Consider the following 17,223-nt stretch of genomic DNA (forward strand, 5'->3'; position numbering starts at 1 on the left):
GACAGATACTATATACCCTTTTGAACTTTGGCATACATTAACAATTTAAAAAGTCATTATTAATGCAAGGGAAGCAGGTGACTGATTTTTTTTATCCCCCCTGAAATTGCTCAGCAGGTCAGATTGGATCACAATGCAAAACTTTCTAATGCAGACTTTCAAGGGGCTCACTCTGAGAATGGACCAGTGTTGGCAGAAGAACTTGGAAAGAAGTATGTGCTGCTACTCCAGCTAAGGCATTAGCCACTGCTTGGCTGTCAGCTTATGCTATCGTGAGCATTTCTAGTGGGCCTGTTTGTTTGCACATTCATTTAAAAGGGTTGCTTGTGTGTAGATAATACTTGTTTAGATCCTTTGAATAAATAGAATTCAAATACAGTGTTTCATGTTTTATTTAAAAGTACGTACTTTTTTTTTTAAAATTTATTTATTTATGCATACAAGAGCTGGGGTACAGGCCAGAGATGCAGGGGTGAGAGAGTTCACCAGAGACAGTGGGAAGCAGAATAGGCAGATTGACTGGAATACACTGCTAAGGGGAGCAGTGGGCGAGTCAGGAGAGGTCCGCTGTGCCATGTGGGTTGCTCCCTGGCCGGCTGGGGGATCGAACTCGTGCTGCAGAGGCTTCAGCTTGCCTTATAGTGCGGTGCTTAACCCTCATAGTGCTGTGCTTAACCCCTTGCGCCATCAGGGAGGCCCTTAAAAGTACTTTCTGTCACTCTTCAACGTGTACTTTTCTTCCCAGAGATAGTTTGGGAAGTTGACACTAGTGAGGTGGGGCTTTGGAGAGCAGGGCCATAGTCACTCCCTTTGGCTAGTGCTGCCTTGCATGTAGTTGGTTCTCGTAGATGTTTGTCAATGGGGTAGTGAGATGTTAAGATTGTCGCTAAGTTTCAGTTGCCATTTCCTTTATTGGAGAAAAGGTAGTAAGTCGTCCCTAAACTCTGCTCTGGAGACTTTTCAGACCTGTGCAGTGTGAGGAGAGGAGTACAGCGAGCCCCAGGGCAGCCTTCTCCCCACTTCTGCAGTCTCTTCTAATCTTTTATCCTTAAATCACTTAAAAGACGAGGAATGGGATTGGAAAAGCTCACAGCGTATCTCACATTTGACAGCGAGTCTCCCATAGGTGCTGCTTCTGTGTGTCCCTAAAGGTGGGAGCGCCTCCCTCCCCTTACATCATCAGTATCATCTCATATATGACAACAGTAGTCATTTCCTTTATCTTTTGCTTAGATTGTATCAGTAGTTAAGGCCTTTAGTTTTCTGGGTTTTTTTAGATTAGAAAATATGCTTTTTGATTTATGTTCTCTTATTTGATTTAGAATTGCATCTGGATTGCTAAATTTTCTGCTTTTGTTTTAACTATAATAACTAAAACTGGAGATTTTCTTAACACAAGTTGAAAATAAAATACGTATGCACAATGTTTGAGTTGATAACTCTTGCTCTTATGAGTACTTTGATTATTCCAAATCTTTTTTTTTTCCTTTTGAAGACATTCACCGAAGAACCTCAAAACACCCCCAACTGAAAGCTGGAACACAGTTTCAGGGAAGAAGATGAAAAAACCTTCTTCTGGACAAAATTTCCATTCTGGTAGGAGCATATCATGTTATTCTTTCTTTGGGGGAGTGCTGATGGTACCTGGGGTCTGGGGGAGTGCTGATGTACCTGGGGTCATCGATAATAGGAAAATTATAAGGTCTTTTTGGCTTCTTGTCACAGACATGGATTACAGAGGGCCAAAGAATTCAAGCAAGCCAGTAAAAGCCCCATCAGCACTACCTCCTCGACTCCAGCATCCTTCGGGAGTGAGACAGCATGTGTTTCCCAGCCACCCGGCAGGGCCACAGGCTCAGAAACCCTCCAGTGAGCACAAAGGTCTTAGCAGGACACCCACCCAGATTGCAAGGTAACCTGCCTCAATAAATGTAGGGGAACTGGAGGTGAAGTTCGGCCATTTTTTCCATTGCGCTCTTAAGTAGATTTTTTTGTTCATGCACTTGGCTATAGCATAGTAGTGAAGGTATTGATAAAATACCTCATGAGGATTCAGTTCTTTACAAGTCTTTTTAAAGAAATCACAGTAATCTTAGAGGTTAAGACAGCCTTAATTTAGGTACTTTACAACAGGAATTTCCTCTTACAGTGCTGGAGGTTAAATGTCTGAATTCAGGGTGTCATCAGGGCCCTACTCTGAGGGCTCTCAGGGAGAAGCTTGTTCCTGCCTCTCTCCTCCCCATGTTGCCCTAAATCCCACACATCCCTTGGCTCGGCAGTACATCAGGCTGGTCTTTGCCTCCATCACCACATGGTGTTCTCCCTGTTGGTCTTATCTGGCTCTGCTAATAAGGATGCCAGCCGTATGGGGTGTAGGGCCCAACCTGCTCTGGAGTGACCTCCTCTTGATCTTTTCTGCAAAGACTGTAAGGAAAGTCACACACACTAAAGCACATCATTTTGGGAGACACCGGTCGGTTCATAACAAATTCTAAATACTCCAGATCCATTTAATTTCTTGTAGTTTACAAAATTATTAAGGATAGGAAATTAATTCCATATTCAGAATCAAAACATTCAAAAGGTTGATGTACTGCTAATTCTGCTTCCTGTCCCAGGGGTCTAGCTTCCTTCTGCAGAGGTGTCCACTGCTTACAGCATCTGCTGCCTCCTTGCAGGGATGCTTTATATATGCACAGATACTCATGGTCCACTTTCCCAGAAGGTCTAATGAGAGCAAATGATGAAAAATTAGTCAAATGACAAGTATTAATTACCTTGCCCTTCAAGGTTGGTCACTGCGAGCACAACCCCAAGACTTTGGGGTTTGGTCCTGTGTTCTCAGCATACCCAGTAACGTGCAGGGACATTGGGGACCGTGGTGGTTACCTGTCCAACCTATGTAAGTGTGTGTCACTAAATGATGGTTGTGACTAAAGTCTGTTGTTTTTGACCAAACTCTCATCTGGTGATATCCAGTGCAGACAAAGGAGTGGGGAGGAATCGATTCTTTTGACTATTAGCTTGGGTAACCCAAAAACTAGGACTTAACTTTAGGAAGGTAAGAAGCAGAAATGAGATTTTTTTTTTATTCTTTAATAATTTTTTAAGTAGACTAAAAATATTTTTTCCCCTTGAATACCAGGATCCTTTTTAGTGTCTACGGGATTAAAAAATAAAACATGGGGCACTAAGCTGCTCATTTAAACATACTTTTGCTCACCATAGACTGAATTTTTATCTGATGTGTTTTTGGTTGTCTGCAGCCTTCCAGGAGTTGGTAGTTGGTAGACTGTTCCGATGAGGATCCTTTTCTTTGTTAACTCCATGTAACTCATCTGTAAAAGCACCTGGTGGCAGGGGGCAGTGGCTGATACACACACATCAAGCTCAGGATAGTTTGTGACTTTGCGACTGTTGGTGTAGGAGCCCCATGGGAGTTGGAGTTTATGTCCGTAGGCTTGAGAGTGAATAATAGAGTATGTCGTTTTAAAGAGGATATTGAAATGAATTTAAGACTACTAAAGATTGAGTATTTCAAGTAAGATTTGCTTAAATCTAGTTAGTTTAGAATTTTATAGCCAACATTGGTTCAACTCTTAGCGTTTATCTTTATTTGGATATTTAACATACGTTTTGAATTCTTCTAGTTATAGAATAAAAGAGAACTGTAGTACTGGGCAGGAAAGCTTCATAACTTCTCAACTTTTCAGTTCTTCCTCTTTGATGTCTTTGGTTTTCCCTTTGGAGAAAATAAAATGTCACAAAGCTGAGCAGGGGTTGCAGCGTGCACCTTGCTGTGCAGTGCAGGTGCTGGAATGCTTGGGTGTCTTCCTGAGCACCTCTTCTCCCGCTGGGAGTAGATTGCAAGGGGGGCTGGTTCTCTCTGTGGGGTAGGTGAGGAAAAGATGGATTTTGGGGATGGTGGATGGGCTGCAGTGTTACTTAAGGGGGTGCTGACGATCCAGAGGTGCCTGGTACCTCTTTGGGTTCCCCCACCCCTGGATTATGAGGACTGTGCTAAGATTGTGGGGGTTCAGGGTTGCTTCCCTGCTGTTTTCTCCAGTACTATTGGGCTTGACATCTGTCCTTTTGAAGTTAGGGTGTAATTTTAAGTGGGGCACGGTGAGGAGAAATGGCTTTTCTCAATTTTAGAGGTTAAAAAGCCCAACCAGATGGCCTCAGTGTCCTCGTGTCCTGTCATGATGATTATATCCCCTCACGGTGTGACAGCGTGTATTTCCTATAGGTTGTGGGTCTGTTTTCCAGTGTTGTGGAAATGTTAGATAAGGGTGAAAGTTGTATTCATATTTCCTGTAATAATTATAAAACATATAAAAACATTAGACTTACAGGCTACTGCAGTGCTAATGAATTTCTTGTCTTTCTCCTTCACCATAATTTTACTAAGATGACAGAAATTTTATCTGTGCTGTTGGTGACCCTGCTGCCGGCCCTTGGTCCCCAGGTCGTGTCAGGAATGAGCAGGAGCGTGTTCCACTGTCTCCTTTGCTTGTTGCCCTTTTCTTCATTACTCGGACAGACAGTGATTTTGAGACCTAAACTAGTAACTTGCCCTTTCTTTTTTGAGAGTGAATTCTTAATGATATTAGAATATGGTATGAAGAATACAGTGCTTACATTTCTGTCCTGATAAAAAGAAAAAAAAAAACATTATTTCTGTATCACATGAAAGTAAGTTGTATCCTGCATCACTGCCGTCGCCCTCTCAGGACCCCCAAATTATAGGTTGTCCTCTTGACTTTAATGTAGCCTAATGTACAGGAACTTCTAAATCAGTAAAAAACAGGGCATTTTAGGTACTCAATGCATTTTGTCTTTTGTTTTTTCATGACAAGAATGTTTTATTTAACAGAAAATCTGATCGTGAGAGAGCTGAGGATTTTGATCACACGAGTCGAGAATCTAACTATTTTGGCCTCTCCCCAGAGGAGCGAAGAGAGAAGCAAGCTATAGAAGAATCTCGCTTGCTCTACGAGATTCAGAACAGAGACGAACAGGCTTTCCCAGCCCTTTCCGTATGTACAGGCTGATTTGACAAGTCACTATTGGGGCAGTTTCTGCTTATTTCAGTTTCTATATTGACTATAGTTGCTAATGGTGGATACACAATTTTTATACTGAAAGGTACTTAGCAATCATGTCTGCCCCCCTCCTTTTCACATTTCCTTGAGAAAGAAGAGATCTGAAGATAAGACTAACTGGTGTCAAGAGAGGTGATTAAATTAGTTAGCTCAGTGTGAGTTTGATTCAGTATTTTCTTTCGAATCAAAACATTTATTTTTTGCTTGTCAAAGTTATGTGCAGTAGAGGTTCAGAATTCATTTACCAAACTCTACTTGTGGAATAAGAAGACCCTTCAGAGCTCCTCGGTAATGTAGCAGAGCCTGGCACAGCCCACGGGCAGCATGGGTACCGCTGTGGGAGGTGCAGTGCCTGCCAGTGTGCCCTGTGTCCTTGCTCGACATGGTCAGCTCCAGGCTATACAGATTCTTCCCTGATGAGAGAAATGTTCTCTACCTTCAGATTTCCTCATTCCTTTGGGAGAACCAGAAGGGAAACCAGTTCTCAAGTAGAGTGAAGTAAATTTTCTGACAAGGCTCACGGGCTGCATGGGGGAGGGTAATGAGTTCATTCTGGGGGCATTGGGAACTCTATGACTACAGTCTTTAAAATATTGGTAAGTGGTCCCCAAATAACTGATCCATAATGGTGGTTGAGCACTTTTCCCAACAGTGGGAAAAAAACATAGTATAAGCGCCTGCCCACCATACCTGTATAAACCGGGCAGGCACCACACACTCAATCTCCTGGAATCCTTTGAAGGTCTGACATGCTCAGTTGAAAACAGCTGACCTGGTACCAGGTCATCATTGTCTGGTACTAGGGGTTGGGGCTCAGGAATTACTGGAAGAATATCTATTATTCCATATCCACATTTGAATTACATGTGGTCTGTATGCTAAGTGCATTTGTCTGTCATGCCATGTTGTTTTTCCTTAACATCTATGTGACAAACTACATAATCACTTAGGCTTATAACTTTTGGACCTTTTTTCAGTTAGTGAGTGAATAAAATACCACTACTTCATGTGGGAACAGATTGCATTTTTTTTTTTTTTTTTAATTAAAATGGGTCTTCATATTCATTATTTTTAGGCTGGGTAGTTTGAGCCCATCTTGGGTTTCATAGTGACTCAGACTTGCCTTCTATAAAACTTGAGCTGTGTGGAACACTTACATAGGATGTGGAAGTATCAGCTTTTTAAGCTGATTTGCTTCAGCCTCTTTGTTTCACAAGACCCTTAGGAGGAGAGTTTGAGTCATTCGCTGACAGTAGCACCTCTGGGATAACACCCTGTTGTGCACTGTTAACTGTTGATTTGGGATTTTTCCCCCACAAAAGATAAAGTTCTGCATGCCTGCCTGGAGGGTCTCTGCAAAGAATGTAAGTTACAACGTCAGGGTTTGCTCATGGGGACTCCTGAATGGGGTCATGACAAAGTCTAACTACTGCTTTAATCCATAGATTGATTGCTGAATACATTTTTAGTAAGCCTATTACTGTAGAATATCATTAAATAAGAACCTTTAGCCCCCCCCCCCCATTTCCCCCTTTTGGTTTAATTTGGGAAGTATAAAGAATATAAGGTTATGAAATTTTGAGATTTTCTTTTCAGTCAGATGTATGAAGAATACGGTTGATTATAAGACTTTTGTTCATGTATTTTGTGGGAGTATCTTAACACACTTTTTTTTTTCTTTTCATTTTAAGAGCTCCTCTGTCAGTCAGCCTGCCTCTCAGAGTAGCAACCCATCCATCCAGAGAAAATCATCACATGCAAGTGATAGGAAAGGAAGCAGGCGGAGAGTGGAGACTGAAGAAAGAAAAGATAAAGGTCTGTTACTTCACTGCAAAGCAGATGCTGGAGGCCTGTGTTTGATTTAAAGTCCTCCATTGGAAAGGAACCTTTCAAAAGTCTTGAAGCAGTTTAGTGACATATCTCGATGTTGCAAAGAAACACGGACGCACGCTAAAACACATTAAATGTTATTTTGAAAACTGCAGTCTTCACTGACTAAACGTGGCTCAGTAGCACTTTTGACCTTCTCTGTCTTCATTTATTCTTCTGTGTTCCACCCTGACTGGTGACTGATGCTGTTTTTTATCATGACTCGTTACAGACTCGCTCCATGGACATGTTCACTTGGATAGAAAACCCGAGCCAAGCACATTGGAGGTAAGAGTTTGAAGTACTTAGCATTTCCTTTCTCCTTAGCACGGGGCTAGCACGGCAGGAGGAACTGCAAGGAGCAGATGGACATGATTCCGTCATTTTTTAGTTATATGTTAGGAAGCAGAAAAGCAGAGAAAAAAATGGGGAAAAGAGATTGTGATTGTGGAGAATTTACTCACAGATTAGAACCGTGTCTTCAAGGTACGATTTGATACCTTCTCTGATTAGTGAAATAGCTTTTATTCTCCATACTCTGTAGTAGATAGAAAATTTTTTTTAAAGATTTATTTATTCATGCATACAAGAGCTGGGGTACAGGCCGGATGCGCGGGAGGGGGAGAGGATTCACCAGAGACAGAGCGGGGAACAGAAGAGGCAGACTGACCGAAATAAACTGCTGAGGGGAGCAGTGGGCACAACAGGAGAGGTCTGCTGCGCCATGTGGGACCCTCGCCAGCACAGAGGCTGCGCACAGCTTTACAGCGCTGCGCTCAACCTCCTGCACCACCAGGGGAGGCCCTAGATTGAAATGTTTTAAGGACAAGTCTGTCTTGAAACCATGTTTCCATTGTCCCCTGTAAAAAACTGCCCAAATCAAGATGTGCAAGCACAGGAGCCTACCTCTTGAGGACCAGATTGAGAAAGTAAAATAGAAATAGCAGAGAGAGGGCACAGTTGGGACCTGCTGGGGTGAACTATAAAGGCACCCACCATTGTCTTATAATGGGTGTCTTTGAAATACAAAATTACATCTTTTTTTGTTTTTTTTTTTTTTTTTTTTTTTTTTGTTGCTTATGAAGAATATTAGCGATGATAAATGTGCAAGAGATTCATCACCGTCAAAGTCAAAGAAATTAGAGTGCCCGCCACCTGCGGAACAAGTGAGTTTGATGTTGGATCTGACACTGCTCCCCCCTCAGGGTGTCTTAACTCTAGAAGGTCATTTACAAAAAGAAAACATCTGTATGGGAAATGGGAGAATATAGTCTAGAATGTTTTCAGTTTTGATGGAATGTAATTTTTATAATTGTTTTCTGGACATGAAAGCCATTCCGTAATGATTTTGAATAAGCTGGGATCAGATTTATGTGGTTTTTATTTATTATTTTTAAATATTTATGCATACAAGAACTGGGGTACAGGCAAGAGGTGTGGGTTATGAGAGGATTCACCAGAGACAGAGTGGGGAACAGAACAGGTAGATGTACTGAAATACACTGCTGAGGGGAGCAGCGGGCGAGTCGGGAGAGGTCTGCTGTGTCATGGGGGTAGCTCCCTGGCCTGGGATTGAACTCGTTCTACAGCACCTGCAGACAGCTTCATAGGTTGCATCTTAACCCCTTGCGCCATCAGGGAGGCCCCATAATGTGGTTTTTAAAAAGATTTATTTTGGGCCTCCCTGGTGGCACTAGGGGTTAAGATGCAACCTGTGAAGCTATCTTCAGCCACTGCAACATGAGTTCGATCGCGGACCAGGGAGCTACCCACATGACACAGCAGACCTCTCCTGATTTGCCCGCTGCTCCCCTCAGCAGTGTATTTCAGTCATTCCACCTGTTCTGATCCCCATTCTGTCTCTCGTGAATCCTCTGACCCCCCACCCCCGTACATCTGGCCTGTACCCCGGTTCTTGTATGCATAAATAAATCTTTTTTAAAGATTTTAAATCACCAGAGATATAGAGTGGGGAGCAGAACACACAGACTGACTGAAATACACGGCTGAGGGGAGCAGCGCGGGTAAGGCGCAGCAGGTGTGCCATGTGGGTCAGCTCCCTGATTGGGTATCAAAGTCCTATTGCAGTGGCTGCCTATAGCTTCATAGTGCTGAGACTTAAGCCCTTGCGCCACCAGGGAGGCCCAGATTGATGTGTTTCTTCTGTGTTTTTTCTAAGGCTGTGAAAGACCATTTGTATAGAAACTTGGTGGTATGAAAGGCAGACAACTCAAGGCATTAGGTGCTTAGAATTAGTGTTAAGTGCAATGAACCCTTGTTGTTTTCTGCCCCCTTGTCTTGAAGAAGCCAGCAGAACACGTGTCTTCATCGAATCCAGCCCCCCTTCTAGTTTCTCCAGAGGTACACCTAACCCCTGCGGTGCCTTCTTTACCAGCCACTGTGCCAGCCTGGCCAAGTGAACCTACAACTTTTGGACCAACAGGTTAGAGAACAATTTTAAAAATCCTCTGAACCAACGAACGGCCTTCCAAGTCAGAGACTTGAGATTCTTAGTGAGAATTTGACTCAGCAGGGCTGGGTGTGTGGAGCCTCCTGGTGTCTTGTGATCCCCTGCTCTGCTGCTCTGCTCCGGGCAGGGTCAGGCGGAGGCCCCGTGGGTGCCATTCCTGTGCAGTATATCCTCAGAACCTCAGGACACCGTGACTGGCTCTTGCTTATCTCTCTGGTTGCTTTGGTGCTCTGCACTGGCCCCCACCTTGGTGCCTCCTCTGGGCCCAGCCCTTGGCAGACCCCATGCAGTCCTTTGTCCACCCTGCGTCCCACGTACCTCAGAAGACGCCTCCCAGCTGTTTCCTGAGCGCCGCCTCGGGGGCACACCCTGGTTGATAGGAAGAGCACTTTAGGTTGCTTCAGTGCATGTTCTTTTGTTCCCTGTGTCAGTTGTACAACATTCTGTACTTTTTAGCTTAACGTAAACTTTCATTTGTAGAGGAGAAATATTTTCACCATTTTATGGCGTTTACTTCCTTTCTTCGGTAGGTGTCCCTGCTCAAATTCCTGTTTTGTCAGTGACACAGACCCTGACCAGTGGACCCGATTCTGCTGTTTCCCAAGCTCATCTGACGCCCTCTCCAGTCCCTGTGTCGATACAGGCAGTTAACCAGCCCATGATGCCTTTGCCTCAGACACTGAGCCTTTACCAAGACCCGCTCTATCCCGGGTTTCCTTATAATGAAAAGGGGGATCGAGCCATTGCACCACCGTATTCACTGTGTCCCACCGGGGAGGACCTGCCTAAAGGTGAGTGCCTTCTCCAGGCTCAGTGTCACTATCAAGTACAGCTCTCTGAAGAGAGGAGGCCGGTCCTGTTCCTGAGGCAGGTGGAGGCCATGGCGGGGGAGGGCAGAGCAAGGCTCCTCTTTCACAGACTTGGATGGAATGTCGGCTTTTGTATGTTTAAACTGCCCTTCCTCTTGTGTCATTTTTTTCAGAAATAGTTTAAAACCATTTTAAATTTAAAACTTGACAGTGTCACTAACCTGATAAGTAAACATTACTGAGTTTTCACTGGTCTGAACTCCTCATTCTTCACCTATGAAAGAAATTGGACAAAGAATGACTAATACAAAGTAGTGGTCAGCGTAGCGCCACACTCAAGTGTTTGCCTTATAAAGAATTCTCCTAAAAGTTTACCCCCCCCAAAGGAATTTTTACTTCTCAAAATTTCTTTAGAAAAACTGAAAGTGATGCAATTAGCTGTGTTCTTTACTGGATTTAAGTGGAGACTTGTTGGTCAGTGATTGACATTTAAGTCCGCAGGGAGCTGGACTCGTGTCTTCACTAGCCTCAGCTGTGGAGGAGTTGGGATTACATTGCTTTTATCCTTATCCCCCAACATTTTTATTTCATAATTTTTAAAACCTTACAGGGAAGTCAAAGAGGAAATATCAATACCCAAGTTTCCTTTTTGTAGATTTAATTTTAATCAGATAAAAATCTCAGTCATAAGCCACATAGGGGCTCAGATGTTAGCATAGACAACACATGCTGCACCTGTCCCAGAGTAACAGAACCTGGTGTGTTTATATTACTGTGTTAATATTTTACTCTAACAAACCAGTAGCAAAACTGTCTTTAGATATTATTTGAAGATAATGGGAAAAAGCTTTATGATTTTTCTATCATTTTAGTGAGTGATGATTATGTTATTTTCAGATAAGAACATTCTTCGATTCTTCTTCAATCTTGGTGTAAAGGTATTTACATTTTATCATTTTAAAGTTAATAATGTGTTAAATTACTGATATTTAAATACCTTAACTCTTGTCCTGCCAGTAACCTATCGTTTACTTGCTATGTCTCATTATCTGAACTGGCATTTCTAGTTCTCTGGGTTTTTTTGGTGGTTGTCGAGGCTCTGGTTTTTGTTTGCTCGTCCTTTCTGTTGGCAGTTTAACCCTGTGGGTGTATTCAGAATGTAACCCCCATCCCTGGGTGGCCTCCTGGAAGTGCCCTCCCTGAGGAATTAGGTGACAGACTCGGCTCAGTGTGTGGAGCCCAGCCTTCCCTGTGGAATGGGGCTCATTCTCCTTGTAGAGGCAAGTGTTTAGAGAATCTCACTGCATCCCCCTGGCTGACCAGAGATGGCCTCTCTTTAGTCCTGGTGTTTGGGGTGTTCTGGGAACTCTTAGAACTGGAGATCATCTGCTCCTGTACAGCTTTTTTTCTGGCGGAACGGGTTCATGCTGGTTAACTAGTTGTCATGGGGTCACACAGTGAGTGAGGTCATGAACTCAGGTTAAGCTAGGCAATTGAGATAGTAGAAGCTAGAGGCTCAAGAGCCTGATGATGCTGGTGTTGAGATCTGCGCCACCCAAAATTGTTTCCATGCAGTCATATCCGAAGGACGGGATTAATCATGGTAATCTCTGGGTGGGATCACTGTGCGGTCCCCATGTAGCTCTGTCCCCGGACCTTGGATTGGAGTCTGGATAGGAGAAAGGAATGGAGTCTTAAGGCAGTGACTTGTTAGTAATTCCCTTTCATCCTGTGTGTCGTGGTGTCTGGTGTTTGGCCTGCAGATTATATGGTCTCTGCAGGTAGGAGAGATTTGCAAGCGCCTCTAACGCCCCTTCCCCTTCCTGTTTTGGTCTCTTTTAGGCTTACAGTTGTCCTATGTGGGCCCCGCATTCTTACCTGTACCCTCTGCACCAGGCCTACCTGGCAGCCTGCAGGATGTACCCCAAGGTCCCGGTCCCTGTGTATCCTCACAATCCTTGGTTTCAGGAAGCCCCTTCCGGCCAGAGTGACAGTGACTGTGCCTGCACGGACGCGCACTTCCCCCTGCAGACCCAGGCCGGTGTCAACGGGCAGATGCCAGCCGCCGAGATGGGCCCGCCCGCCTTTTCGTCGCCGCTGGTTCTCCCCCCGTCTCAGGTGTCGGACGGCCACGGGCAGTTGCCCTACCAGGCTGACCTCGAGTCGGAAAACTCGGGGCAGCTTCTCCACTCTGAATACGAGGAGTCGCTCAGCGGCAAGAGCCTCTTCCCACCGCCGTCCTTCGGCCCCAACCCCTTCCTGGGCCCGGTCCCCATCGCGCCCCCCTTCTTCCCTCCGGTCTGGTATGGGTGCCCCTTCCAGGGCTTCGTGGAAAACCCGGTCCTGAGGCAGAACCTTGTGGTGCCCGCCGACGAGAAGGGAGACCTGGACCTGCCCCTGGAGACACTGCACCTGTCCGGGGAGTGCGGGCCCGCGGCGGCCGGCGAGTGCGCGGAGCAGCGGGGCGCCGAGGGCGCAATCCCGAGCCCCGGGCCCCCGCAGGCCCGAGGCCCGCGCCGAGCAGGCGTCCCAGACCCCGAAGGCCGACCCGGCTGGCGCCGCCCTCCCTGCCGGGGCGGAGGGCCAGGCCCACCCGCCCGCGCAGATCCTCAGCAGAGAGGCGGACGCGGAGCCCAGACGGACCATTCCCAGCCTGAAGGAGAAGCCGGGGAGCAGGAAGGACCCCAAAGCGGCCGCCGACGCGGGCCCCGGGCCCGGCAGCGCGGAGGGCAGGGCGCAGCGACCAAAGGAGGAGAGCTCGGAGGACGAGGGCGACGTGAGCAGCATCCTGCGCGGCGGCAAGGCCAAGCAGTTCTACAGCCAGGCCTACGGCGGCAGGAAGTTCAAGGGCGACTGGGGCGCGGGCCGCGGCTTCCCGCACGCGCGCGGCGAGGAGGCCTGGAAGGGGGCACCGGGCCGCGGCCGCGACGACACCCCGTTCCCGCGCGGCGCCCGCGCGCGCCCTTTCCGCGGGGACCGCCGGCGCTCGGGCATGGGCGACGCCCACCGCGGGCAGCACCCCTGAGCCGCCTGGAAGGGTGATGGTGACGGTGATGGTGACATCAAACCCTCCTCAAGGGTCTCCTCCCTCCCGGCGCCCCGCCCACCGCGGACGAGAGTCGGGGTCGGGGTGCCCCGGGCGTCGCGCCTCCCTCTGTTCAGATTCTGTTCATTATTTATAGGGTGATCGCCCCCATAAAAAGTAGAGAATAAGTTTGTTAAAGTATTTTTTATAAACAGCTTAATATAAAACATAGATTTAGTGTTTGTTTTTTCCTTATATAAGTTTAATTTCAGGTGTTGGAAATGTGTGCTTTCTAGTGTTTACTAAATTAACAAGAAAATATACCATTGGACACACGATAGATTCCAAAACATAACATTGCACCAAATAGAAATGTATATTTTATTATGCAATGCCTTAGTCATAAACTGGGCTCAAACAATTCTCAGCCTAAAACACTGTCTTTTGAAATGCTTCCAACCCAAAGGCCTTTCATCTCAGTATCTGTCAGACTTGAATGATGTCTTCTCTTTAATATGACACCTAAGGCAGCCTATCAACCTGTGTCTTAGAAATGTTGTATATAGTTCTTTTAATATTCATAGGATATATTTTTGAATTTCGGTGAATATTTGTTGAACTTGAGATCGCATACAAGAACAGATGTTTAAGAAATAATAGGACATCTAATGAAATGGCTGTTTCCACCCAGAATTCTCAGCACTGGTGTAAATATCATGGTGCCTACTTGAGAGAAATGTAGATGCTATGCATTTGGAGAATAATCTGCATCTGTTAAAACTGCAGACGTTTTTTAATGCCACTTTAACACTAATGCACTGACAGATTTAAATATTTTGTGAGAAGAAACGTTAAAACTTTTTAGCTTGACAGGTTTCTATGAGAGTGAGTTTCGTTTTTCTTCTTGCACCATGGGTTGTGTCTCACTTTACATTTGCATGTTCGGTGTGTCACGGCTGGAACTGTCGGACAAGAAAAGGTGGTTGTGACTTCGAGTTCTTCTCTAGAGGATGCTGCTAGAAAATGGTTTTGCTTTGCTTTTTTTAGCTCGTTTCCCTGCGGTAACAGGCGTGTCTCGGCTTCTCCCTCCTGACTTCGCAGTATTCAGCTAGAAGTTCCCTTTGCATGTTGTACTCTGTTCCCGTGGAGACGCGACTCTCCAAATTAACACAGTATTCATGCATTCTGTGTTATTCTGTAAAATGACTAGTTATTTGTACATACCATCGTGAAAATCTCCCCCTTTTTGTTACCTTTTGATCAGGAAGTTCGAGTGCTATGCAAAGAACGTAGTGGTCCTCTGCATGCCATGTGTGATGTACCTAGCCAAAATAGTTTGTTGTTTTTTTTTTTTTTTAAATAAAAGCAGATTACTTTAAAAGCAAACAATTCACTTGAATTTGACAGACTGAAGTAGATGAGCTTCCGGAGTTCTCAGATCCGCTGGAGGGCTCGGGGGCTCTGCTGGACTATAATGATGGTTACTTACTTACCTCTGTGCTGTTTTAATTACCTAACGTCTGTGTGACTGCTGATTTGAGTAGTGATTAGTGTTTAGATGTTTTGTAACATAGGATTTTAGAGAGCACTTTGGAAGATAACATTTTATTATGATGGTGCTAGGCTAAAATTTGTAAAGACTGGGATGGTTGTGTGGAAAAGAGAAAAATTCTTGACCTGTTGAAAGGAATTTCTGTTGTCACCTTCTAAGCTGGAACAGTGGGGAAGGTACTGCTCAAGCCATTTTTTCCTTAATTACCATCAGGAGGTAAGGAGCGAGAAGGTAAAGGGTCCTCCACTTTCAGCTCGTGCTTTTTTCAATGCAGAATTAGCTCGCCTGATAATGCTTACGAAAAATCACATTTAGATGTAATTTACCAGATGTAAAAGTTCCATAGAAGTTTGATCTCAGGAGTCCAAAAGAAATTGCTTTTTCCAGGGTCCTTCATTTTATTGACTGGGGTTTGATCTGTTTCTTCTGGAAATGTTTAAAAAGTTGGATAGGAAAAAACACTGTTCTTCATTTCTTCACTGTCTCTGTCTTACCTCAATGAAGTAGCGGAATACTCGTGTTCCTGAAGGAAATACTGATTTGCCTCCTGTTTCCCATCTCTTACCTCTGAGACACGGTGTAGAGAAACAGTGCTGAGAGAGAACTTGAGCAGATGGTACTTGACTCAGTGACCTCTGGGATGAAAGATCTGACTTTTGATAATTAGTTTAAAAATGATCAGACTTAGCATGAAGGTCAGTTTCTTTTTTTTCCTCCCTTTGTGTTTGTTTTAGATGTTTTAGTTTCAAGGGATTTTTTTTTTTTTTTGCCTTATGCTGTGGTCACAGTTAGGCCAGGCAAGCTTTTGTCCTCTTTCATTTGAACAGACTCATGAAGTTGAGATGAAATACAAAGTTTCTGAGAGGAAAACAAGCTTGAGAGAAGCGTATGCATTTTGAGTTGGGAATTAATGAAACTTCACTGTACTATGATCACACATTTGGAAGAACAAACGTTTAGAATGACCAAAGCTCACCTTTTCATTCAGTTGCTTTTGCTAAATGTGATTCCTGCACCTTTCCCTTAAGTGTTGTGTATGTTTCTGTCTTCGGGTTCGATTCCTCAGATCAGCCTTCCTTCAGCTCTTGCCCCAAGTGCTAGTTGGCTGCGGGGTGCTGGCATCTGTGTAGGCCTCCTCTTTCCAGGAACCCACACATTCGTTTTCACAGCCGACCTGTGCTCACACCCTGCCTTGACGACCTGGCAGGAGTCGGCATTCCCAAACCACGATGCCGATAAGCTGATTTGAGGCAAACTTTGTATCTTGCAGTGTGTTGTTTTCTTTGTGACTCAAGGTTGAATTTGAAATGCCTGTGAACTGCAAACTTGCTTATGATTGACTTGGTGCAATAAAGTTCCTTTCTAACCATTTCTGGTTTAGAAAACATTCAGCCATCCTAGAAACTAGCAATATTTATTTATGCCTCACTTATTTTATCTTTTTAGTTTCAGATGAGGTAAACTTACTAGTCTTTCACATGGGTACTAAGCAAGGTCCATTTTAGTGTAGCTAAAGAGAATGTATTTGGCTACACTATTTCTGTTTACTGTATTTTGTTCCCTATTTTATGTCTAAATAGCATTTAAAATGTTTTTGTTGAAAATCTTAATGGCTCAGTTCTATATGTTAGTTTCAAAGAACTAAGGCTTTGCTACTAGTGTCAGCCATTTAATCTCCCACTAATTGGATTTCCCACTAATTGGGAATTTTTTCCCCCTGAAATATAAGTTTTAGAGAATCCTAGAAGAGGGGTGGGTGCATGTCTTAATGCTGGGAAACAGCAACTTTGGGGTTGAATTTACTTGAATGGATTAAAAACTGCATTGTTACGAGCTAGAAAAAAATTTATGTATGAGAAAATGATAATAGCCTTACACTGAGTACAAATAATACTTAAAAGCATGTGAAGATGTGATCATTTGTGATGTTACTTGTAAAAAAAAGTATATTATACATATCTTTTGAAGTGTTGAAAGGAAAATAGTACTTTATATTCTTTATCATATCACTTTTTGTAAGTGTTGAATATAATCCTGTTTATTTTTCTATGTTCTGTTTTGTAGCCTTAAGAAGTGTTTCAAACATATCTGAATGTATAAAATAAGAGTAAATGCCCTACATGGTGTGATGCTGCATTATATATAAAACTGTGTGCATATATTAAATTTTGTCTCTTTTTTTAAAGATTTATTTATACATATAACTGGGGTACAGGCCAGAGGTGTGGGGGGGTAAGAGGATTCACCGGAGACAGTGGGGAGCAGAACAGGCAGATCTACTGAAATACACTGCTGAGGGGAACAGCGGGTGAGTCAGGAGAGGTCTGCTGCGCCATGTGGGTGGCTCCTGGCCGGGAATCGAATTCGTGCTGCAGAGGCTGCGGATAGCTTCA

General features: G+C 44.4%; 1 protein-coding gene across 1 annotated transcript in view; it reads left to right on the plus strand.

Moving 5' to 3' along the window:
• OTUD4 (OTU deubiquitinase 4) overlaps positions 1-16,993 on the plus strand; it is a 37,786-nt gene extending 20,793 nt beyond the window's left edge. The window contains 12 exon segments of the mRNA XM_037496238.2: positions 118-212; positions 1,496-1,596; positions 1,726-1,912; positions 4,877-5,039; positions 6,797-6,920; positions 7,207-7,262; positions 8,060-8,140; positions 9,279-9,417; positions 9,975-10,235; positions 11,151-11,191; positions 12,096-12,736; positions 12,738-16,993. Coding sequence (XP_037352135.1) covers positions 118-212; positions 1,496-1,596; positions 1,726-1,912; positions 4,877-5,039; positions 6,797-6,920; positions 7,207-7,262; positions 8,060-8,140; positions 9,279-9,417; positions 9,975-10,235; positions 11,151-11,191; positions 12,096-12,736; positions 12,738-13,278 — 2,430 coding nt within the window. The 3' untranslated portion in view covers positions 13,279-16,993.
• The last annotated feature ends 230 nt before the right edge of the window (positions 16,994-17,223 follow it).

The sequence above is a fragment of the Talpa occidentalis genome, unplaced genomic scaffold (genome assembly GCF_014898055.3).
Source record: "Talpa occidentalis isolate TD23 unplaced genomic scaffold, MPIMG_talOcc4v2.1 talOcc4.8, whole genome shotgun sequence".
Lineage (NCBI taxonomy): Eukaryota > Metazoa > Chordata > Mammalia > Eulipotyphla > Talpidae > Talpa > Talpa occidentalis.